Genomic DNA, 25021 nt, shown 5'->3' with positions numbered 1-25021 from the left:
GGAATTATCAGCTAGAAGAATATTTGCAATGCTCAGATACTAAAGGTAAAACAGTGACAAATATGCTATAGCAACAAGGGCATTCACACCTTTGGAAACTTCTTAACAGGTGTGGAACAGCCTGTGCCAAATGCAAGCTGCTTAGCCAAATTGCTCAGAATGCAGGAAAAAAGATTAAGGACCCTAATTATGGGTGCCATTCTCTTTAAATATTAGAACTAGGACTCAAATCTACAGGGCAGGTTTGAAAAAAAATGGAATATTTCCAAAATAGAGAAAAAACCAACAGTTTACTTATTCTGTCCAAACCCAGGCATCTATCTGTAAGCATTGATAAGGAATCTACCACTCCAGGTACACAAATAATTCAAAACTTGCTGGAAAGCAGCTACACCTTGTCACCTGCGTAACAGGAACCATTCAGAGGACAATCTATCTTTGCACTCATTATCACTTGCGAAAATGTTTTAACACAGTCATTTAACAAAGCTGTTCCCAAACAACAGGCAAAACAAATTCACTTCCATAACCTTTCCCCCTCCCTTACCAATCATGTAACTTACCTGACTATATTTTGTAAGAAAAATAAGACTTGTGGACTAATATATACTTGAGTAGTATATACTTGTAATATATACTTGTGGAGTAATATATACTCTACTTGCCATTCGGAAACCGCAATCACATTCTTCTCCTGCTTCTACATATCCGTTTCCACACTCAGTGGTTTCAAAAAGCTGAAAGCAAAAAAGATCCCCAGCCTGTAAGATTAAAACTAGCATCAAATGAGTTTTCTGTCCCACATAGCCCGTTTCCACCATGCCATGGAAACATGTTCTCAGAGAATATACATGCTGTGATACTGCAATGGGGAAGGCAGAATGATTTCAACTGCTGCTAGTCAAAACTGTTCAGTCATGAAAGTTGTATAAAACTGAAAGCTAACCCTCTTTAGGAGAATACTGATCTCAGAAAATCATGATAATCAGAAAGACAATAAAATAATACTCAAGGAGATAATATCTGAACTTTGTTCCTATTCTATGGACTCCCATTTCTTCGACGATTCCTTCAAGAAACCAGTCAGCAGTAAGATCTCTGGGATCTGTGCAGGTACACACACATGCTCACGCAATTAGCTCCCATCTATTCCAGTGTAACGTGCATGAAAGTAATAAACATTAAGAAATACTGCCAAAAGTAAGTTCTGTGTGCCTTATTAGTAAATCAGAATAACAACCACATACAGACAGTGCTAAACAGTTAATCCTCGAACCAGATGTATACAATACAGGTAAGTCCTAGAGTTCAGGATGGTATAGATTCTATTCCGGTTTCACATATCATAATAATGATTAATGGTAATTTAAGATATTTTTCAGTCTTGTCAGAAATAATTTTGCAAAAACTGTGCCTGTTTTCAATGTAAAAATTCTGCTTTAAAGTCCTGTGAGAATATGAGGAATCCCCAACTAAACTGAGCTATTAGCACCACAAACACGTTCATCACTAGAACGTGGTTGAAACAAGAAGGTAGAAGTTAACAAGTTAAAATAAGAACATAAATCTGCAGCTAAATAAGGGTGAAAGATGCGAGTAAACATGTTCTTTCTGCATGGGCTTAGTGGCAATACAGCTGTTGAGGATTATCAAGATATGAAATGTAAAACATATAATACAACACAAATTAGTTATAAACTTGGATAAAATTCTACTTTGGTACTTTGGGCAGGGGGGAGGAATCATAATTCCTAATCAAAAAGAACGAAAACATTTTACTATGGTTGCATAAACTACATAGGTAATCAATAGCACCTATAATTTTGGGTGCCAGAAGCAAAGCTACACTACTACATACATACACTTGTATGTACTCTTCTTCACTAACAGTCTTGTTTAGAAAACTTATGTTTTTCTCTATAAGCCACTGTTACTACCAAGCTTCCGTGGAAACAGCAAGACCTCTTATTCTGAACCTGAAATTCAATTCGCCGTCAGACAGACCTGGTTACCTGACCAGCAGCCCATAGGAAAATAAAAACAGGGTCAACCAGAGAAATGCAAGGAAGTAATAGAACACACAAATTTCCTATGGCATTTATCAGGAACCATCAAATGTTCACATACATGTCAGAGCATAACCAAAATGTTATGATTAAGAATTACATCATGGTGACTGCTTAACACAACTACGTTTTATTTACCTGAATATTAAACACAGCATTTTCTGCCTAACCTCATATTGTATAATTTCCGCCCCTCTTCCCCTTCCCTGCAACGTACTTCAGTTTCAAAGCCATGAAAAACTGACAGAGGTAACAATTCAATTGTTCTCCTGGGACCATTTTCATTAAGTAAACCAGATTTCTATTCTAAATACAGTCAATTTGACAACTTGTTCACATTATCTTGCTCGACAGCCAGCATCAGAAAATGAAGCTGTGTTTGCTTTTCTCCTTGCTCACTCTTTCTTGTACGAATTCTTACATTCTTATTCTGTAAGCAAAGCTTGCTTCCCTGGGAAAAGACTGAAAAACACTCTAACAAGCAAAATCGTTTTGGTTAATTGTGCAAGGTGGTGGTCTGCCAAGGCATTCAGCACAGTAAACAGAACAGCCCAATAGGCTCACGTGGTACTAAATTCTACAAGGACAGCATGTTTGACACCATGATTAAGTGGAATATTAATACTTTGGATTGGTCTTACTTTGCAAAAAGAGCCACATTGAATTTGTTTATATAATTCAGCTTTAGAAGGATGTCATGCTAATATTGCCTTAGCAAAAAATATGATAGTGATAATTTTTTAGGTGGAAAAAGCAGTGGATGGTGTAAGGAAACAGTTATAAATTAGAGCTTGCTAGATGTACATCTGAAAGGAAATTAAGATAACTTTGAGAACAACCACAAGCTGCTACTGTCTGCATGAAGTAAACTATTGATTTCTAATTCTTGGTGTGGTAACTGACATTCTTTTTAACAGCCTTAGGCAAAAAGTCCAAGAATTAAGTATACGTGGAGCATGCATTACAACCTCACTTCTGGATTCATTTTGCACTACTTCCCTCTTAAGTAGTAGTGCATTTATGCTGAATGGGGGTGTACCTGGCTGTGAAAAAAAAAGCATCTGTAATATCTGTCATTATTTGAGCATGAAGAATTGATGGAAAAAAAGCTGCATTCCTCTTGAAATTAATTTGAAATGTTATTGGAATGAACAGTCAGCTGCTTACAAGGAATGTCAAGAAAATACCTGCCTAGACATCTGGATAAATTTAGCAGATGCGCTGACTACAAACATATTTATTACCTTTGTTGGCCTGTTGAAAAGGCATGCACCTCCACCACGAAGTAAGAACTCTTTGTATTCTGCAATGCTGCATTTGGAGAATTTCCTGGAATGGTATACCCTAAAATGGCAAAGAATCAGCTGAGTAAATGCCTTGAGACATCAACAGTTACTGCAGAGGGGCAGAGGGGTCACAACATTTTTTAATATTGTCAATCCCAGTTTCTTACAACCACTGTGTGCAACAGGATGTCAGCTCAATCTTAGCCTCAAACAAAATCAGAACAAAAGAGAAAGTTCCCTAATATTTTGCATTTTTATATTTCTATTATATGGATCCACAGTATATGAAATCGTAGTTGTCTTCTTAATAAGGTGAAGCCACATTATCATAATAGCTGCTATGCACCCTCTCAATTGCATGCATAATCCAGCGTTCTCTTGGGTTTATCTTCCCTGCAGCTTCAGTTTAAAAGATGGACTCCCTGATTTTATGCCAGGGTTTTAAAACTGTTCAATTCTTCTGATCCTGTTAATAAGCTTAATTTTTAAAGTAAAAGTAACTAAGAACAGTTGTATAGGGTCAGAATAAAAATCCACTTTACCCAAATCCCATCTGGCCCTGCAAATATGCCCAGAGAAGAGCAGAGTACTGTACTACTATTTGCAGAACGTTTTTCCAGCTTCCAAAGATTTTTAGCTCAATTACTTTCGCTGGAAGACTTACTTTGTCTTACTTAATAATCTTGACTGTATTTTCTTCCATGAATTTGCCCTAAATCTTTTAGCATCTACAAGGTGCTACAGCAAGAAGTTTCACAGCTTAATTACAGACTGATAGGAAAACAATTTCATCCTGATTTCTGTCACCTGTTTTTCTTGTTTATTTCCTGTCTCCCTGCTTCTTACACTGCAAGAAAGAATCATCTGCTACACTGTTCACAATGTTATAAACTTCTCTCATATTTACTGATGAAAACATACTTTATCAGCAACTTCTCACACAGAAACTGTCTGATGTTTTTATTAGCTATGTTTTGAGATCTGGGAACGAGAACTATGCACACTATTACAGATGGGGTAACCATGCCATAAGGAGTTTCTTCATTCCCCTCCTAGCAGCTCACTGATACTGAGCTGACATTTCCCCATTTAATTATTCTATATATAAAAATTATCTTCAGGCACTGATGAAGTGATGAGGCTTTACACTGCAGTTAGTTATTCACTTAGTTCAGAAGTCAACCCTTTTTCAGCTTCTGGGCGACTGTCATCTGCTCCTGGCTTTTTTGTTTTAGCACATTAGATACACAAGAGGTTTGTTCCACAACCCCTTCCACCAGTATCTCCACCCAAGACTGATACTCTGATCAGTTCACCATAGGGGGGAAACTGGTGAATAGAAGTATTCTGGTCAATGCCTTACTTTGGATTCCAGAGGCAAACTTCTGAATAATTTTCTGTTGCATTCATACAGTGGCTGGCAACTACAAGTCTACAGGAAAGCCACACGGTAGTTCTACTTAAGAACCAGTTCCTTCATACTTAGTATGAAGAAACTAAGCACCTTCTGCCTTATTTATAACTAATTCTCTCCATGATTTTTGCATCCAAGCTTCCACAGTGTGCAGGAATTCTGACAGGAAGTGATTTGTAAGACTCAAAAAGCTATGTTTCAGAAGCTAACTTTTTCTAATCAATTGCTTACAGTACACAGAAAAGAATCTCTGGGAGAGTGTGAGAGCAAAGGGCGATGAAACCTGGTTTCCTCCCATATAGATGAGCTTCCCCCTCAGACTTCACTGACTGTTTAGCTAAGGATTAAGAACAATTGCTGAAAGTTTCCAGCATCTCCTTCTATTCAGGGGAACAGAAGTAGAAAAATCTGTTCACTCAAATTTAGAATTTTGAAGGAATGGGGGAGGGAATCTAAAATTCAGGAGGAAAAAATAAGTGCCACCAAAACTGTATTCTAACACTTTTTCAGCTGCATGTAAAAAGTATAACAGGGTTTATTTAATGAAAAACACACATTTGTTACTTTTCAATCATTACAAGTATAGCAAAGCATTAGTCAATACACTGCACTTCAAAATATAAGATTTATGAATAACACCCTAAAATGTGAATAGCAAAGGGAATGAACTACTGAAAACTGAAATAATTGATCTGTATATTTGGGTTGTTCCAACTGCTTCTAATTTCTCATTTGTTAGTACAAAACCACATGAACAAAACCCAATACATAAATATTTATGTATGCTATGAACTCATTCCAGAGCCCTCAGTTACTGATAGTTATGACGTACCCTGTTTCCTCCATGATGCAACCACCCCAGGATTCAGTGCAGTCACACTCTTCTCAGACAAGACCAAATACAACAGAAAAGGAAAGCAGTTATAAATATGCTCAGAATGAACATAAGGTACTCACTATAAAAATGGACCTTGAATCATTATACAGAGATTAGATGGCTGCTTGGCTTACAGATTCTAGCCCTAAAAAGGAAACCAGCCCACTTGAAGAGATGCTAATATACTTCATATAACATGGTGCTTTCAAATTACTGTATGTGCACATTCTTAAAACTCTACACAAAGTTTCAGGCAGCATAAAAATAGCTGGCAAGGTCCTTCCCTGCTCTCAAAACAGGCAGCACAGGGGTATGTGTGCTACACATGATAATGATGATTAAAAATGTTCACGATTCCTCCTCCCTAAAACATGTACAGAACACTCTGAAGGAAAATTGCTACTGGACAGGCCATGTTTTTTTCCTTTGGCATAGTTATTCATAGTAATATGCGAATCAGCCGATCAAACATTCATTAGAAAACGTAGTTGAATGAAAATGGATTTACAGTTTACTTACAGCTATAGCATGTAAGTCAACAGTGACCAAATTCATACCTTATGGCTGGTAAAACAAAAGTTACAAATTGCCTATAATCTACCAAAGAAGTAATATTTTCTCAAAGAAAGGTTCTGTATTCTAGTTACTACTGCAAATCCACACTGTTTCAAGATGCTTACAAGATGCAAGTGGAAAAACCCAACCATTTTCTTTAGCCCCAAAAGGGGCTTTTGCAGCAGCTTTTGCATCTACACTCTGAATGTGTTAAGGCCACATCAGTCTAATCTTCTGGCTGTGAAGCAGCAAGGTAACAAGTTGAGCAAATGTCACTGTGAACTAGATTACAGCTTCTTACCATAAATCAGGTATTTTTGTATTTTAAGAAGTCAGTGAGAGTACTAGAGGAAATTTCATTATGATAGGAGTTCTGAGCTAAATTAATGGTGTTTTTACCATTATACCATTGCAAGTTGGTTACGAATCTAAACTCCAGACACAGGACATCACTAAGGTCATTGCAAAATCAGTACTAAACTGGTGGTTCTTATTTTGGTTAACCTCAAATTTGGTGCATATATTTTCAAAAGCAGTAATTCTTGCTCTACAGATACAGCCAGTTTGGTATTTGTGTCAAATATTACAAAGGAGGAGTTTATATCTATATGTATAGCTAAGGGGAACAAAAGAAGACTCTATGTCAGTGTACATACTCGGTTTCCTGGCAGCTGGCTCCCATTGTATTCCAAGGTTCTGAGCAAGACTTTGGGCTAATTCCTGTGCCATGGCCAAAGGGAGGCCATACTGCGTTTCAGGAAGAGTGCAGGGAAAATTAAAAACCAAAACAAAAGCCAACAAAAATAAAATAAAAGTAAAAAAAAAAAATAATACAAAAACCAAAACAAATGTAAGTTATTCTAATGAATACTGCACCAGCCCATTCTGGTTTACCACCCACCTACTACTTCAGCATAATTCTGTGTGCATATAAGGAAAATAAACACAATGAAGTATGTAACAGAAAATACCTCCTCTCTTAACCATAGGGAATCCCTCTTCATTGGTTAACCAACAGAAAGGAGTCTGCTTGATATATATGTAATAGTTTTGTATCATATGATCATTGTATGTTAAAACAGGAGATTTTCATTATTGATTTAACATTGCACTGAAGAAAATAAGAATCATCATCATCATCATCATCATCACACAAAGGAACTAATTTTTTCTAGTTTTAATGTAAAAAATCCCCAGTAAGAATTACATGTCATCAGCAGATCAAGCCTCTTGTAGGGAGAAGACTCAAAATTCTATTTAGTGCTATATTTCAAATGTTCCTGTCTGAGAATTTTGGGTCTAAATTTCTGACATACATACTACAAGCCAATTTAAGATCTTAGTAAGAGAATAATGCAGACAGGAAGATTGCTTTTTAAAAAGAAAAGCACAGTGAGCAGTAGTTTAATGATGACACAAGAAGGTTGGCTGTGGCTGTGACAATCTGAACTTTTTTAGTTAAATTAGGTTTTCTGTCTGTAACGCCCTGAACACTGAAATAAACTCAGAGGTTTTAATATACAGTTTATATTATATTTAATTTCAGTAGTGAAAAAAAATTACCTCATTCACTCCTACTCCTCTGGTCACAGAGCAAACCCCTCCAAAGTAACTTAGGCTGCTCCTTTTGTAATGAAATGTCACATTCCTTACAAAAAGGAATAGAGAAAAAAAACACATTGACATTGGGTACTATTATTGAAAGATCATTTTCACACATGTTATGATATCCTGCATGCACATTAAACTTCATCTAGCATCAAAAGCAACTGCAAGTTTACAAACAGAACACAAACATCAAAAGAGTTTATGAGATACAACCTTTGACAAAAATGGTATTTTTATCTTGTAGAGTCAGAATCAGTCCCAACCCACAAACAAACAAGCAGAGGAAGCCAGAGTACCAGATTCCTAAGAGCATACAATCATAACATTTCCTTTAAAAATATAAGGATATATTCCAGTTTATAACCTGTCAGGAAGGAATTCTGTCCTGAAATGTACCAGTATTGAGAATTTTTTTTAATTATGCTCTTCTGCAAACCAATTCAGGCTCTAGTTTCAACTCCAAATGAGAACACTGAGAAGTACACCTAAAGGAAAAGTAATTTAATACTGCACTTTAACCCTGCCTCCTTTCATTTATTATTCATAAGCCTCAAATAATTTAATTAAGTTAATGTTATCTGGATATAAAGTATTCTATAAAATGTCTATAAAATAGGTATCGTTCATAATAGTTTAACTTCACATGCATAATAACGAAACTACACAGCCCTAGGCATGTACAGTAAATGCCTCTAGTCTTTGAAAATTAAATCCTTTCAAAACAGAACCAACATCCCTTTTGTTTTATTAAAATACATGACACTCATTCAAGTATATATTTATTATTTCAAAACATTCTGACAGTCATCAGAACTTTCAAACCGTAGCGTAACTATACCAAATGCTTAAAGCTGGATGCCTTATAACAGACAGAACCGCAGTAAGGGATGAGGTTGGCAAGTACATCTGCAAATGGTCTAGTTCAACCCCCTTGCTCCAAGGAGACTCAGCTTGAGCAGGCTGTTCAGGGCCATGTTCCATTACCTTATGAATATCTCCAAGCATGGACACTCCACAGCCTCCCTGGGCAACCTGTTCCAGCATTTGACCTCCACAGTGAAAGGGGTTTTCCCTGTGTTTAAATGGAATTTCCTGTATTCCAGTTTGTACTTGGGACCTTTCACTGCGCACCACTGAGAAGAGCCTACCAGCAAACTCTTCAGCAAGTGACACAATATATGCATAGAAGTAACTAAGAGTGCACATCGTCAGCACTTTGCTATTAGCATTGTGTTGCAATGCCTGCATCAAGGCAGTACAGCTACGACAGAGCCTGGAGGAAATTCTTCATCCTGTGTTTTCATCTTCCTCTGCAGAAGATGAATGTTCTAGGAGAATCACATGGAAGGCACGTCCCACTCTGCCGTTGTAGTATGTCATGCTGCTGGGAGAAGGCTTAAGATCTTAGGAGAAGGCTTAAGATCTTAAGAGAAGGCTCAGGGGAGACCTTAGAGCACCCTTCCAATACGTAAAGGGGGCCTTCAAGAAATCTGGAGAGGGACTTCTTACTATGGCATGTAATGACAGGACAAGAAGGGATGGATTTATGCTAAAAGAGGGGAGTTTTCGAGTAGATATTAAGAAAAAATTCTTCACTATGACGGTGGTGAGACACTGGAACAGGCTACCCAGAGTAGTTGTGGATGCCCATCCCTAGAAGTATTAAAGGCAAGGCTGGATGGGGCTTTGAGCAACGTGGTCTAGTGGAAGGTGTCCCTGCCCATGGCAGGGGGGGTGGAACTAGATTATCTTTAAGGTTCCCTTCAACCCAAACCATTCTGCTTCTATAATTTTATGATCTTTATGCTGCACAGGAAAACATACTCTTCCTCCTATTCCTTTACGATGATGTCAAGTAAAAAAAATACTGTTGCTCAACGTTGATGTGGTGCCTAATGATACAAATGAAACTTCCCCTCAAAAAGCACTGTCTCTCAGGAAACAATTCATTACAGCTTTAGAGGAGGAGACCTTCCATTAACCATCAGTGCAGCTATGCATGTAAATTAATACAGCAACTGGAATGTTCTTGTGGCAATACATATTACTGTCAGCTCTGCCCTCTTCTGCTCTTTACTGGGAAAACAGTACATGACACACACCTGATTAGCAAAATTATGTGTCCTTAAGGGCCCATCAGAAGATGCTTCAAATATGGAACATCTCCAGGTTGCAAAGACATTCAAATTTCATTACAGATACATATCAACATGACCTTGGTATATACTCTACCTATTAAAAATAGACTAAGGTGTCAAAAAAAGAGATTAAGTTTCCTAAGGCAGGCAGATGAATACCGAGCAAAAGAAGTAAGCGAAAATTAAAAAAAAAACAGGTAGGCAAAAGCAGCAGACAAAAAAGTATATAAAACTATAATAGTCTGGAGCATTGTATAATAGTACATACGAGAGCAGGTGCACAGCATCAGCATGCTGTTTGATATAGTGCTGTCGATATTTGGAGAAATCATGAAGCATCTGCAGAGGGTCAGGGTGAATGTGAATACGATCTCTGTCTGTCCAAGTTTCCACAGCAACAAGAACCACCCTGGTGTTCAGCTGTTCCTTGTATATCTGGGGGCAGAGACAGGACAGGCACAGGAGTAGAACACTGGGCCAAACATGCACAGTTAGCCAGTAAGAGTAAAGCGGAAGAACAAGAGGGATAAAGCAGGAGGGAAACATGGGGAAATGGTTAGCTGGTAATGCCTTGGACTTCCAAAAAGTTAATATTCTGATCAGTTTAAATTTGGTATTTTAGTGGTCAAAAAAAAACCCTTCCTGCCCTTTTATTGAGCAATTCCTTTTTCTTTAAAATTCTCATGTTGAATAATTTCACCACTGAGTTTTGCAGAAAACCTGTACAAAAAGAAGAAATGTAAAGGTACACTGGGCGATCGCAAAGAAAAAGAACAGAAAGATCTCAAAGACAAAGAATAGCCAAAGCCAATTCTTAAGCCAAGATTAAATCATTTCTCATTTCTCCAATATATCTAAAATTTAATTCACATAATGCTTGATTTTCATTTATACTATGATCACCTAATACCACTCAAGTAATGTGAGAATTAGGTAAGAATATTAGCTTTTCTATTTATTTTAATGTCTTTGTAGCAATAGACAAGGACAATCAGGCCTTAATAACTACACAACTGTTTAAAATATAGATTTTAACTTGATTCTGAAATAAAACTTGGTTCTGAAATATAAAATATAGATTTTAACTTGATTCTGAAATAAAACTTGGTTCTGAAATAAAACTGACCTTTAGGTTCAGGTCATAAATAGACAAATTTTATTAACTAAGGTTATTCAGAACTTGCAGATCTACAAAAGATGTATTCCTCATCTGCAATAGACAGTCTGCCCATAAAATGTCTTACATGGGACATAAAAAACACTTACTGATCATACAGAGTTATGATCTGAAAGCACTGGATAATTAATATATTGACTGCCTAATGCATAAAATACACAGAAGGCAAGTTAGTTGGTCACTTCCATGAGGCATCATATTAAATATATACCTTTATTATCTTTTTGTCAAATTATGCCTACAACATTAATTGAAAATATCCTCCTGCCATTATGACAGATAATGAATAAGCAAGCAGTGACTAGCATTTACCCCAGCCTATTCTTCTGCAGAAGAACTGGAAATTAGTTTTAAAATGTAATTTTTATAGCTGCTTTTTTTTCTAATCCTGGTATATGCTAATTTGAAATTTTAAATACAGTGCTAAACTAACAAGGTCAGTTATACAGTTTTCAGGAGAAACATTGATACTTACAGCATCTACAAGGTTTACCACAGACTTTGCGAAATTGTTTGTGTATGCATTTGAAGAACGGTGCTTTTTGAACTAAAAGGAAAAGTAGAGCACAGTAAAAAGTTAAATATTTATTACTAATTCTTTATTTTTAAAGCAAGAAAGGAAAATTAATATTTTATGAAAGAGTAAGGGAAAAACTCAAAAAGCTTTTCAGATCACAGCCTATATCCCATCATATTCAAGAATCCCTGGAAGATACAGAAAGCCATATATGCTAGATAGGCTTTCACATCCATAAAAGGAGCATTTAGCCACAAGAAATATTCTATTTGATCAAACATTCAAAACTAAATTACAGGTAAACACGAATATAAACATGAGCTCAAAATTGAGAGAATGCTGTACCTTGTGTGCTTAACCTGATGAGTTAAATATCAGGCTGTACTAGCCACGCTCCATGACTATAATTACGAGACATGAAGATGAAGTATTTACCCCATGTCCTATGTACAGCTCTTTGCAAAGGCATCCTTTCTGTACTTTAGGACAAGACTTTTAAGACAAGTAGCATTAGGTATAGCAAAAGGCAAAAGTAAATTTATGTTTGAATATGGAAAGAGTTAAGCTGAGTATCTTCAGTTTTAACTTCAAATATTTTCCATTTCTAGAGACTTAGATGTGCTGTATTACCCATTCTGCTTCTTAATTTCTGTGCATGTCATTACAACTGGTTCCCGCCTTTCCCCCTCCTGCCCAAGTCCCCTCTGTTCCAACTCAGATTTTTCAAAGATGCTGCTATGGTATCTAAACACGAATCCAGGACTTTCAGAAAAACTGTAAAATGATAAACTGAAATTGCATTATATGATTTACAAACAAGAAAATAAGTCTTCACAATTTCACAGAAAAGGAACTCAAAATTGCATAGAACAAAGTCTTCATTAAAAACCTCTGACTAAACTCCAACTACTGGTTAAACGCAACAAATGTCATCACTTCATGAGCAAACATTATAAAGTTTCATGGAAGTCTCAGCTATTCGCACTCCAAAACACAGTACCCAAAAACAGGACTCAAAAGAAGAGGGTCTGACTCTTCTCTGAGCACTTGAGTAGTTAGTCTTATCAAGTAAGTTAGACAATTAGCTACCTTCCCAAATTAGAATTATAGACAAATGCCCAGTTTTACAGAATTATGTTTGGTGTGAAGGAGAAAGTAAAACTGAAAGATATATAGTCCTTTAAAATTAAATAATCTTTCTCAAATTGAAAGTCAGGTGACACACACTATTATTATATAACAATTTTTCCATCCCTTTAAATTCCAGTTATTTTTGCACAAGCAATCTAGTTTTATATGGACAAAATGCCACAGAGATAACAAACTTCATCAAACTTAGTGGTGCCATTCATTTGACAGCATGAAGATCGATTTTTTACATATGCAATTATTCATTGTTAAGTTCCAGAATGCTTCAGTATATCCACAGCAGGTTTTACTATCCAAACATACTACAACATAGGTTTGCAGAGACCCCCTCTCCCCATAACTATCCTCAAAACAAAGCATTTTCAGCTACAGTGGTAGTAGGTGCTTAGGATGTACACTGAGAAGATTATCTGCATCACAGGACTCTGCTCTCTAGACAACCATGATACTAGAGCAAAATAATGCAGGAATGGAGAAGGGTGACTTTGTTTTTTTTTGTTTTGAGCCAATCCAAAGCTTTCCCAGAAGTAAAATGGTAAAATATGGAAAATAATATTCAGAAAATGTTCTTGGTTTTCATTAAAGTATTTAAAAGCCCACATCAACAGCAATATACAACATAATGTGTTTAAACACAGCTTCTAAAACAGAAATTAACCTGAGTAAGTCAGTAAAAAGTGCAACAATCTAATTAGATAGGTTTAGCTGTTCCTTTAGTGTTACAGGAGAGGATAATTCTGCCAAAATACATAGTACTAACCACTTAACACCACAATGGCTAAAGAGATGTATGATACTTCCTCACAGACTATTGCTGCAGGAGAGATCTGCCCTCTACCGGTAGTAAGCAGGAAACCTTAAAAGTGTGTTTCGTGAGCTCCTGGACTGTCAGGCTTTAACTCGTACTTGTGAACACTTCCTTAAATATATGTACCTTACTCCTTGAAAACAATTATTATCTGCTTCTGAGCCACTGACAACTCTGAAGAAAAAAACTTGAATGCTTGTGGTCTAAAGTTCTAACAAATAAAGCCAGAGAAAAGACAACAGTTAGTGCCCGCACAAGTGTAATGAACAGGATGGTTGTCCTTTAAGCACATCTACGATATGAGAGGCCAGAGGAAACAGATATAGAAATATTATCTCTTCATAAGGAACACCAGCTAGAGACCTCAAACAAGAGAACAAAATGTCCCTAAACTTCAGTTACTGTGCCCTACTCTAAACAACTAACACACATTCACGCTTTTAGCACAGTTTCCTACCAGGTGGCTTTACAAGTGAAAACAGTTTTCTGTCCTACTCTTTCCACCCATTCAAATCCCCCCACATTGCTGAAGCAACACGGATTAAATATAGGTTATTTTTGCTTGGACTATTTCTGATTTATTAAACAGATGAAGGAAGGGTTTATTATCTGTCTATTCAGCACTGGAACAAGTACAGAATGCCGCATCCTGTTCCAGTATCTGCTATTTCTGGCTCTTCAAAATTATCCTTCAGTGTTGACAAAAGAGCCCATAAGCATTAGAGGAGCGATGCAAGGAGCTCTTAAAGAAACTTAGAAGTTTATGTTACTTGCACACAAAAGAAGCAGACACTTTTATCAACAGAATTTGATTTTTAAAAAAAAGGCCTTGCTCACACGTAAGCAAAGTCATACTAAGAGCTGATGATCCTTATTTGCTTGTTAGTGAACAGCAGAAAAAGCTAAGTGAGTGAAGGGCTCAGAACAAGGCACAATTGAGTTATTTTTAGAGTAATTTGCTATCAGTTGCAGTATATTCTTTGTTACTAGAATTTTTTTTAATCTACACCGAATATCTTCCTATAAGAGATACGCGCTAGTTAAAATACAGCTATTGGAGTCAATTTTGTCTTGCTTTTAAAAAAGAGTCTATAACATAGTTGTTCAGGTTTATAAAACTTACTACTCCCCAGGCCTCTTTCTCCTGATTTTTCATAAAGGTAACTAACACATGGACACTTTGATAGCCTTACTTGGCATAATGAGTGAAAGCAGTAACATTTAAATAACTAATGCCACTTATGTCTGATTTCTTTCCAGTCATCCCTCAAGACAAAAAGGAAAAGAAAGTGTGCTCCTCTTGTCCCTTTCTTTAATCAAATGACAAACACTTTCTGAATCAAAACCCAACTTATCTTGCACTTCATTATGATTCATATTTGTAAGTGTGGAATAGCCAGGAAAAACAATCAGATAGGTTTGTCTATACGCTTTACTGCATTAAAATTTAAGTTAGTAAAACTAAACTCAAAGTTACAAATTCTGACCTCTTTATTACTTTAAGGAGAGGATGTAATTTTAGAATATTTAGTGTATTTGCTCCGGACATAAACATTTTGTTGCTTTACTTTGTTGGTGTTGGGTATATTATTCATCCATATTCATCCAAAGTGTTTCAGATGTATATTGAATATATAATTGCTGTAAAAAAAATTTAGTTAACATTAAACATTACTAGGTATTATGGTCTACACTGTGTCTAACAGTACAAATGTTAACAGCTGCTGATCAACTAAATATTTGTCCCAAGAGTAGCTGATGCTGCACAGGGTGTACACCAAACTACAAAGTATAATCAAAAGGAAGAGTACCACTAAATTGATATACTTACCATTTTATGGTCATTGACTACCATGAGCTCCAGATATTTCATTTCTTCAAAGACACCACGAGATACCTGATGGAGTGAAAAAGTTCTTTGAGAGATCATGACAATGTAGTGGTTTAAAAAAATTACTGCAACTGGTTTAATAGGATTACCCATAAATATTACACAGGGTGCATAAACCTGTAACAGCTGGGTCAGACATTCAACTAAAGTAAATAATCATAGCTCCAGTAACGTAGGAAGTTATGATAGACACTGGCTGAGAATCTGAGTCACATCATTAAGAGCATTTACAGCCTCTTCTTTGTCGTTCAGCATAGAAGCCACCACTGCTTCCCTCCTCTTATTTTCACAAAGGAGAAAATCTTAAACACTAAAAACTCTTGGACTACAGATTTAATGAGGAAGGAAGTTACTAAAAATAGCTGCGTCCTCAAAAAATATGCTGTGTATTGTGCAACTCAGTGAAAAATTCCAGATTAATTTTCTTTAACTCAATTATTCCCTTAACTGACACATATGCATGTGCAGATCATAAGGACTGTCCCCTTCTTTTCTCTCAATAACCCAGTTCTGCATGTCCTTGTTTGAATTTTTAATTTAATCATGCCACTTAACAAGCCAAAAGAAAATAATGTCAGGCAGCTGTAAAGTAGCAAGATTTCATTCAAAATTATTCATTACCCTCAAGCGCACTCAAAATGCTAAACTCATTTTCACTACTAACTTCCATTCAGCTGATATATAGTATTGCTGTCACTTCAGAAAGGTTATCCACATTTCTCCAAATACTCTATAAATACTTATTTATCATTTGATAACTGTATTATAAGACAATATTAAATTACCAAAAATATTTATTTTCTAAAGCCTATGTTCTCTCAACATTAAAAATCTGGAAATTAGTGGGTTTGGTTTTGGCTTTATAAATGGTCTTAACTCAGGGTCACTTCTACTCACTGCTCTCTTTCTTCTCTTTCTCCTCAGCCACTGTAGTTCAGACAGATAGGGCCATTCAGAACTAGATTCAGTCTCTGTACAAATTACAATTTAAGAATTTCATGGCATTATTTTAAACTACTTATGTACACTGTCCAAACCAAAATTAGATCACTAAAATTAGAAGAACCTCTGCTACTGAAAAGTTCATTTTTTTTAAGTCCACAAAATGTAAAGTACCTCTTATCAAACCTCAAGTAATTTAGAATTAAAGCATGCAAGGAGAGGTAAAAAGATTGCAACCTGGGCTTAGAATATATGTTTTCTTCCATCTCATGACTTCAATAGCATTAATATCACTGATGATAATTAAATGATTTGCAGAAGAAAGCTAAATACAGGCAGATTTTCCTGGTTTTTTGACAACTCTAAACTCCATTGCAGTAATTGTGAAAAAAGTCAGGTTAGTATCTGCTCTTCAAGTTTTTCTAAATAATCAGCAATTCTATATAGACGGTTAGCCTAATATTCAAATTTTTCAAGTTATATACACGATTATTTTCAATACTGAAAAACTCGTAACATAAGCAAAATCATACCAAGGTCCTGCAATTGCTTGGTGGCTTGTGTTCTTTGGATGATATGTGGCCTACTTTTACTTTCCTGATAAGAAAAAATATATGACATATCCTTCTAATTAATAATGTCAAGTGAAAAGTCAGGCACTTCTTTCAGTATTTATTATTTTCATTATTTTTCCATAAAATGCAAGCAACCATAGTACCAGTTTGGCATAGTATTAATGTGAAGCAATCTATCTGCAATCCTGAGGACACCATGGAGCCTCTCTGCTTCAGAATGTTTATTGGCCTACAAAATGGAAGTATCAGAGATGTCTTTGAAATTACTTAAAGAAGTCCCTTAAAAGCCTTAGAGCACACAGACCACTTATTCCAATAAATCAAATTAGAGAGTATATTCCCAGTTGAAATCTTCCTGCAGAGGAAGAGCAACTATTACTACTTATGATGAAAAATGTATCTTTCTAATTGCAGCAAAATGCAAGAAACTAATCAATGCACTATCTTTAAGAGGATTATTTCACCCTGTTTATTGGTGTATACAACACTTAAAAAGGAGAAGACTTTTAATGCATATTTTCTTTAGAAGTCTGACAAGCCCCAAATTATCACAAATTGGTATCTGTTCTAGAAAACAACTATCTTTTCTTCCGTAACACCTCCTCTGCAGAGCCTGCCAAGACAAGCAATTTCTTTCAAAGGGTAGGATGCTACTGTTCTGGAACTTCCGAAAGAAATATATAATACATTAAAAGAACACATTTTGCTGGGTTTTGTTTATTTTTTGGGGAGCAGACAGTTTTACATAGTATCTATAATATCTGCAGCATTATATTGTATGTCATACATCACTAAATACTAGAGCAAAACAGGTTTGAGAGCTGTGATACAGCATCTGGAATATATCCTACAGACCAAGCAGGATACAAACCTTAAGCATTTTGTGTCTCAATGTTGCAGAATTATTTTACTGAAGATCACTCAAATCTTTGAGCCATTCAAGAGGTAGAAATCTACATGGTTTTACTCCTATGAAACTGCATCAGTTTCATAAATAAACAGCTGAAGTTTTAGGAGCAGCTATATTATAATACAAATAGCTAGCAAGACATTTGCATAAATGCAGGCCTGCATGCTGATCCGGCTTAGTCATATATTTGAATATTCTGGATCAGCATCCCTGAATCTGTACAGTGACCACTGACTTAACAAACATAAAGTGCAAGATACCCGGATGCAATTATTTACTTCACTAAATCTTGGGGGAAAATACGGTAAATCAGAAGCAATGTGATCCAACTAGAGAGGGATGAATACATGACTCCGAGATCCCTTCTATGAATTCTTAAATCCTTTAGTTCAAATACTAGAGCAAATTGATAAACACTTTTTGACAGTACATAATCATTTGCTATGGAAACAGTTTTATTAGTATTCCCAACATCTAAATGATGAACAATAACTAGGAAAAGAAAGATTAATGAAAAGTGGATAAAATCCTAGGAAATTCATACTTACACATTTCTTGCCTTAAATAAATTCCACATGTTTTAAAATACTTTTGTTTTTCATTCTAATGCATGAGAGAGGTCACTCATTTACTGATTTATGCTAATACACTCATTTGCTATTCCTCGAGCATTCTCTCAAACCAAATAAAGTAGATAAAAATAAACTTACTGCACTATGGGTCAAATCCATTGGTTCTATCAAGTATAAATAAGTACTATCCTCAAACATGCCACTGGAACATGGAGAAAAAGAAGTGATATTTCAGATTAGATGGCAATTAATTTGCTTGCAGGATTTGATTTTTGATGAGACAAAAGGAAACTTATGGCTGACAAACTGATTAGTATTAAAATAAGTTCCATATATGTTCATTACTACCACATGTGGCTAAAACTAAGAATTTCTTTTAAGAGATCAGGCACACTTTAATCAACTATCACTGAACGTAATGGCAACATAATGATAAAGCATCAAAAAGAATAAAGATTTGACCTTGGAAAGAGGAGTCCTAAAACATGCATTAATATGCAGAATACAGTCAACAGCTGAGTTGCACTTAACAGTAACTAACCTGAGTAAGGGCTAATGTCTTATATTTTTTCTTGTACACTCTGCCAAAGAGATCAATTTTTCTATTGGCTGACAGAATCATACATGAGTATTGAGCATGTAAACTGCTAAAGAACAATTTTTTTTTACCATATTAGTTCATCTGCTTAAATATTTATTTGCACTCACAACATTCAAAGGTTTCATGAGACAGCATCAAAAGACTTTAATCCCAATGATACTAAAAAAAAAATGTTAGCAGCTTGGCATAGCTGGTACTGGCATTTCAATACATCAAAAATTTTTGGGCCTATAGAGTTTCAGTCCTTTGCATATTAAGAGATAATATTAAAGGGTAATAATTAGTTAATAGCCTTGTTTGAAAAATAAGAACATGCACTTACTGAAGTCCATTACAAGTTGAAATAGCAACTCTGGAGTCCTTGATACCTCTGATATTTCCATGGTAGTAACAATGCTCTCCACCCTAATATTTAAAAACAAACACACACAAAATTCCTCTGATTAATGTCTGTTGCTTGAAACCAAGGCAAAAAAAAAAAAAAAAAAAAAGACATAACACCTTGTATTAGGTAAAATTTCAGAGAAAGCAATGATTGCTAAAGGAAATACCAATGACTAGCCCTAACTGCTTTTAAGATAAAAACTGTCCCCATTAAAGACTAACTTACGTAAGTCTTCAAGGCATAACAGGGGTTATTCTTTTGTTGAAGTCACAGCATTCCTGTTATTTTTAACGCATTTCCTTGCTGTGAATTGATTCTGTAAAAATGTCATGCAATGCAGGTTACGCGAGCATTGAACTGTTTCTTGAAACCTTTCAGGTATGTTAAAATTACAACTAATAACGGTTTTCAATCATCTGGCATGTATTTGGATTAGACCTGAATTCTACCAATTTTGTCTCACTAAAAATTTATCAACTAAAATATTATGTCATTAGACTGTAGGTACCAATATTACTACTGATGAATGAGCCAGAAAGTTAATCCCATTTCGCTACACTGAAGTATACAGTCACATTTTTACTGTACATATCAAAAAGATGCTAGGAGTCAACTCTTCATTTTAACTGCAGAGAACTTCAAACAGATGCAAAAACCAAATTATTAAAAAAATGGCAGGATTTTTGTGGTTTTTTTTTCTAAGGAAGTCAGCAATCATGTTTCATGTTTCTGACAAGGCCCATCCTTTCATGCAAAAACCAGTAACATGTAAATTACCTACAACTGTTTGTAGCAACATTAACAGACTGTTCAAACTATGAATGTTTAGAAAGAAACCAAGAAACATTGACTTTCTAAAGCAGCACTTTGACTTTTCTAAAGAAAAAGACCAGTAAATTTAGAAGCTGTTAGATAAAAGAAATTCAGCTGCTATATGTCAGTGAAGATAAACGGAGGAAAACTGAATGATACTAATTTACCCCATTTAAGTAGGTGGTCTTTAATGCCTGTCAACAATAACCCCAGCTAAACTAAATAGAAAAAGTATTCTCAAAAAGTTTTATTAAAATCCCTTAAGTGTGGTTGTTGCCTTGCACACTGTTTGAAAAACATGCCATTCTCCATCAAAATATTCCTAATTCTGGTGTCATGTCATTTGAATTCCAACAAGCATATGGGACCCATTGCTTCTGCAATCATAATTCAAGTAAGTACCAAAAACGTAAATGCTTTCTTCAATCATGCGCAAGCATTATTTCCATTTTGCATCTTATTTAATGAGTTATTCAGGTTTGAATGAAATTCCTAACAGACTATCGTGCATAATTAAAATCAAAGTACTATGCAGAAAGTAAACACTACATATTTACTTTTCCATCAGTGAGAATGCATAAGCCATGCTTTTTTAACTAAATTGTGATTCTCTCACACAAGCAGCTTTTCAAGAATTTTCTTAAAAGACAGTCATCCAACTGAAGAAATTGCTGTTTGTTCTTCAGTGTTTTCACCCTTGTAATAAATTACCCCGTTCTAGAAAATACAACACTTTTCATCAAGACTGCACTTCTTTACATCCACATCAGGAAACAAAACAATATTTTACTTACTCAGGCCTAAAGAGGATTATAAAATACTGCAAAAGAGCAGGATACAGTCCTTATTTGATCTCCTACACAAATTCTGTATATATTTTCTGAGCTTACAGTGAAGCCTTTTATAGATTAATGTGACCTCAGGAGCTCTATTATTGTTTCTAAATAAATCAGTTCAAAAAACATCCCCTAGGAAGTTTGGATCAAGTTATTGCAGCATGCAAAGCTAGGCCATTTGCTGAGTCTAAAGTTCTGATATAATTTTCCAGCCAGATTCATGATTCAGCAACCGCAGTGCTCAATGCTAGTGCTGCAGCTGACAATTGCATGAGCTTGTCTAGATGCCAGAGGGAATTGTTTTCTTGCATCATTTAGCATTTTTGCCTATTCTGCAGAGTCCCGAGTCTTAATGAAACAACTTCCTCATTATGTTACGTGAAACTATGTTTCTTCTTCACTGGAAAAAAACTAAACAGTATATTGCGATAATTACATTTCTGTATCTGTATATTTGTTTAATTTTGCCATAATCAGCAATATATTGTTTTATTTGAGACTCTCTACAACAAAGACAAAATAATAAACTAGATATCTAATTCTTGGACAAACAGCAGTCAACTTGCTGAAGGCATAAATGTAACTTGAATGCTGGCTTTCCTCCACTCCAAACAGAGATTTATCTTTCACATGTAATAAGGTCACAACAAATATTCCAGCATTCATACCAAATGTGAAAAAAGTCATTGCCTGAAAATGTAGTTTATAACCTTCCTAGGAACCTGCCAGTCCTCATTTTATTACTACAACAAACGAGACAGATCTGTTTCCCTTAGTCAGGGCTGAACTTTCTTGCATAACTTTAATCTTTGTCACTGGATCAATAGCCCATGGCACTGAATTAAATTTGGGAGCTAGTCTGACAAATGTAATTAATTGGATGTCAAGCAATATGCTGGTTTTGTAATAACTGAAACCTTAGCCTCTGGAGTTAAGTCTTCCATTTTCCACTTCATGACTATGTAATTCTTGCAAGATTTTCTTGGTTTGTTTGAATGTCTTATATTACCATTATACTTTCCCCTTGCACTTTGCACTAAGGACATGTAAATAATTAATGAAGACTATACTGATGGTGACTCCAATCCCTCCACCCTCTACGTTTTACAAGATGTGATTGTTCTGGCAACATCTGGATCTTCACCACGAACCACTGCCAATCCCTCCACCCCGACATACAGCTTTCCTTTTTTGTACATTTCTTCTGTTACTGAAGTAACCTCACAAGAGCAGGCCACGGAGACCTTGCACATGTGAATAAAGGATTCTGGTGGATTTATGTTTTGCAAAACTTTTTTTTAGCTTTTTTTTTTTTTTTTGCATTGTTCCCTCAGAAAGACCATTCTGACACATTTTAAGAGCACAATACCTTTGAAAACTTTGGTTTCCCATCTTCATAGTGAATTTCCACATAATTGGAAGATAACAAGTCACTGTCAAAGAAAGGAAAAATGAAGATGAGAAAAATCTGAATATTTTTTATACCGCTATGGGTGGGATTGTTTTTCTTTTTTGTTAGCATTTTCAAACCATTTTTTCTTTCCTTGTAAATAAGTTTAAAAAAAAATCAAGCAGCTTGTATCCAGTAAATGGTTTGCTGGCGCACTGCAAGTCAGATAGTGTTACACAAGGGGGAATTTCATTCTGCAATCTAATTCCCTGTACTTTAGCTGTGTAATTAGATTATCAGCCTTTCAAATATGCAAAAAAATTTCCCATGGATTTAGAACTTTGTTTGTTGCCAGTAACTGGTACTGACAAAATGTACACAATTTTTTCCAAAAGTGGTAAAGTTAAAAAACAAACTAACAAAAACAAACAAAAAACACACAAAAAACCCCCACCACCAAAACACCCTCTCCCCACCAAAAACCACAAAAAAAACCACAAAACCCAACAAATACAAGAAAACCCACACACACAAACCCCCCCATGCTACTTTTCTTCCTTTCCGTTTTTCTTCTCAGATTTTTTTCTCACTTTTATTTTTTGTCCTAACCCTGGCAAGACAAATTTCTGACGCATAAACATTTTCCATACTCTATTATTTATAATTCAAATTTCTTTTTTTTTTTTTACAATAACATTAGCTGGCCTGCAGATATATACTGGGATAATGTTAATGCCCCATTCACCTTTCCCCCTATTATAAATCGGGATTGCAGCAGAGAGGCTCAGGGAGAGCAAAGCAGTTAAATACATTAAATGGGCCCATCATATATGCAAGATAAGCATTTTACTTAATGTGATCCAGGTTTCTCAGCATTTTTCAAGTCTCTAAGAGCCTGAACCCACACCACCCCCCCACCCCTCCCAGAAAAAAAAAAAATAAAAAATTCATTAAAGGGTCTGACAGTGGTGACAGTGGTACATATATCAAAATAAAAATACAGTTGCTTTGAATAAAAGCACCACCATTATGGAAGCCTAGTCTGACAAAACAGCTCTGATGGGAATTCATGGCTAACAACAACTACAATAATGGGCATCTAAAACTAAGATTAGACTATTAGCAATCCTGGTAACACATTAACTCCGGGGCTATTGGCTCATAAAATCAATTCTTCATGCTACATTTATCAGGCACTACACTTATCAGACAATCCTGCAGAAGGCAGCTAGCAGTGGTTCCCTTAAAAGTCCTTTTTCATGGAACTGACAGACCACATTATGGGCTCTCTGTGCCTGCAAAACCAACACTAATAGCCATGAATAATTACTGAAGTCTCATCATTTGTCTTAACCTTAATTTTGATAGTAAAATTTAATTTGTATCTTTTTAAGTGCAGATTTAAAAATAAATTCAGTTACATAAAATCATTTTCTTTATTTGCATCATAGTAAGCTATACATTTTCTCTGCAAGAAAATACAAATGCTTTATAAATAGTGTAAATGCTTGACTAAAATACAAACATTTACTTTTTCAATGTGGCAAGGTTTGAAGCTTCTAAGAGGATTACATATACAGAGGATTTAAACTTTAAAGTGTTGATAATGTCCTTTTCTTCACATTTTTTCATACATATTATGAAGCATATGGACTGCTGTCGTTGCTACTTAATGGGATGATATAGACAAGGCTAGAGGTAACTGACACAAGCAGGAAAATGGAAAATTCTGATTAGATACAAGTTCACAAGTGGATAAACACTGGAACTACACTCAACATGAAAGCGCCTTTACCAGATTCAGACTTTTTACAGACACTTCAACTTGAATTCACAGAGACCATCTGGTTTCCTTAACCGATTTCAGGATAAGCATTCATCTACCTACTTTCAAATGAAGCTTAAGCTATCATACTTCCTTTTTTTGGCCCTCTTCTAGTAATCTTACACAACTGATCTCAGAACTTGCAGTACTAACTAGTGTATCTGGCATCTCTTAAGAATTCCCACTGCGTCTACCATCTTGCAACGAACTCTCAGATTACGTGACATTCACATGACATAAATGCTGCTCAACATTTATTTAGCCCACCCTTTGCAGAATCTTTCCAAAGTTGATTTCTCCTTTCTTGGATTTTTGTTGACCTTTTGTTGTAACCTGTTTCCTTCAGCTTCTCATTACTTACAATTGCAAAGGGATTCCTGATTCAGATAGTAAATAGTGTCCCGCATAACAGGACAACTAACATGACATGCTTATGATGGAATATTCCTATATATATTACAAGTACAAAGCAAGAATGAAGCAGACAGTGGCTTTTCCAGTAGACTCCACTTTTCTCATTGCTGAATTTCTAATGCTACTGTCCTGTGGGATCTGCTTGGTACAGGGCACATCAATTAAATTCTCCATACCAACAAATTCCTTCTAAAGAAAATAGAGGCCTGTGATTCATTGTATACTTTCCAAATGGCAATTTTAATTTGTGCACCCTTTTGCCAAATGTAACA

The 25021-nt window shown here is 35.6% G+C and overlaps 1 protein-coding gene across 1 annotated transcript in view; it reads right to left on the bottom strand.

Moving 5' to 3' along the window:
• Window positions 1-25021, bottom strand: part of ADAM23 (ADAM metallopeptidase domain 23) — a 70583-nt gene that overhangs the window by 24072 nt on the left and 21490 nt on the right. The window contains exons 4-16 of the mRNA XM_061455637.1: window positions 22490-22553; window positions 19409-19491; window positions 18624-18687; window positions 16962-17025; window positions 16384-16457; window positions 15427-15492; window positions 11597-11668; window positions 10213-10379; window positions 7762-7846; window positions 6855-6945; window positions 5599-5647; window positions 3311-3410; window positions 666-737 (exon numbers count right to left, since the gene is read on the bottom strand). Of these exons, the coding sequence (XP_061311621.1) occupies window positions 666-737; window positions 3311-3410; window positions 5599-5647; window positions 6855-6945; window positions 7762-7846; window positions 10213-10379; window positions 11597-11668; window positions 15427-15492; window positions 16384-16457; window positions 16962-17025; window positions 18624-18687; window positions 19409-19491; window positions 22490-22553 (1051 nt within the window). The remainder of the gene's footprint in view (window positions 1-665; window positions 738-3310; window positions 3411-5598; window positions 5648-6854; window positions 6946-7761; window positions 7847-10212; window positions 10380-11596; window positions 11669-15426; window positions 15493-16383; window positions 16458-16961; window positions 17026-18623; window positions 18688-19408; window positions 19492-22489; window positions 22554-25021) is intronic.

The sequence above is a fragment of the Pezoporus flaviventris genome, unplaced genomic scaffold (genome assembly GCF_033815535.1).
Source record: "Pezoporus flaviventris isolate CSIRO_AGI_PZ_B2104156 unplaced genomic scaffold, CSIRO_AGI_Pfla_v1 ptg000001l, whole genome shotgun sequence".
Taxonomy (NCBI): Eukaryota; Metazoa; Chordata; class Aves; order Psittaciformes; family Psittacidae; genus Pezoporus; species Pezoporus flaviventris.
This window is presented reverse-complemented; position numbering and strand designations above follow the sequence as displayed.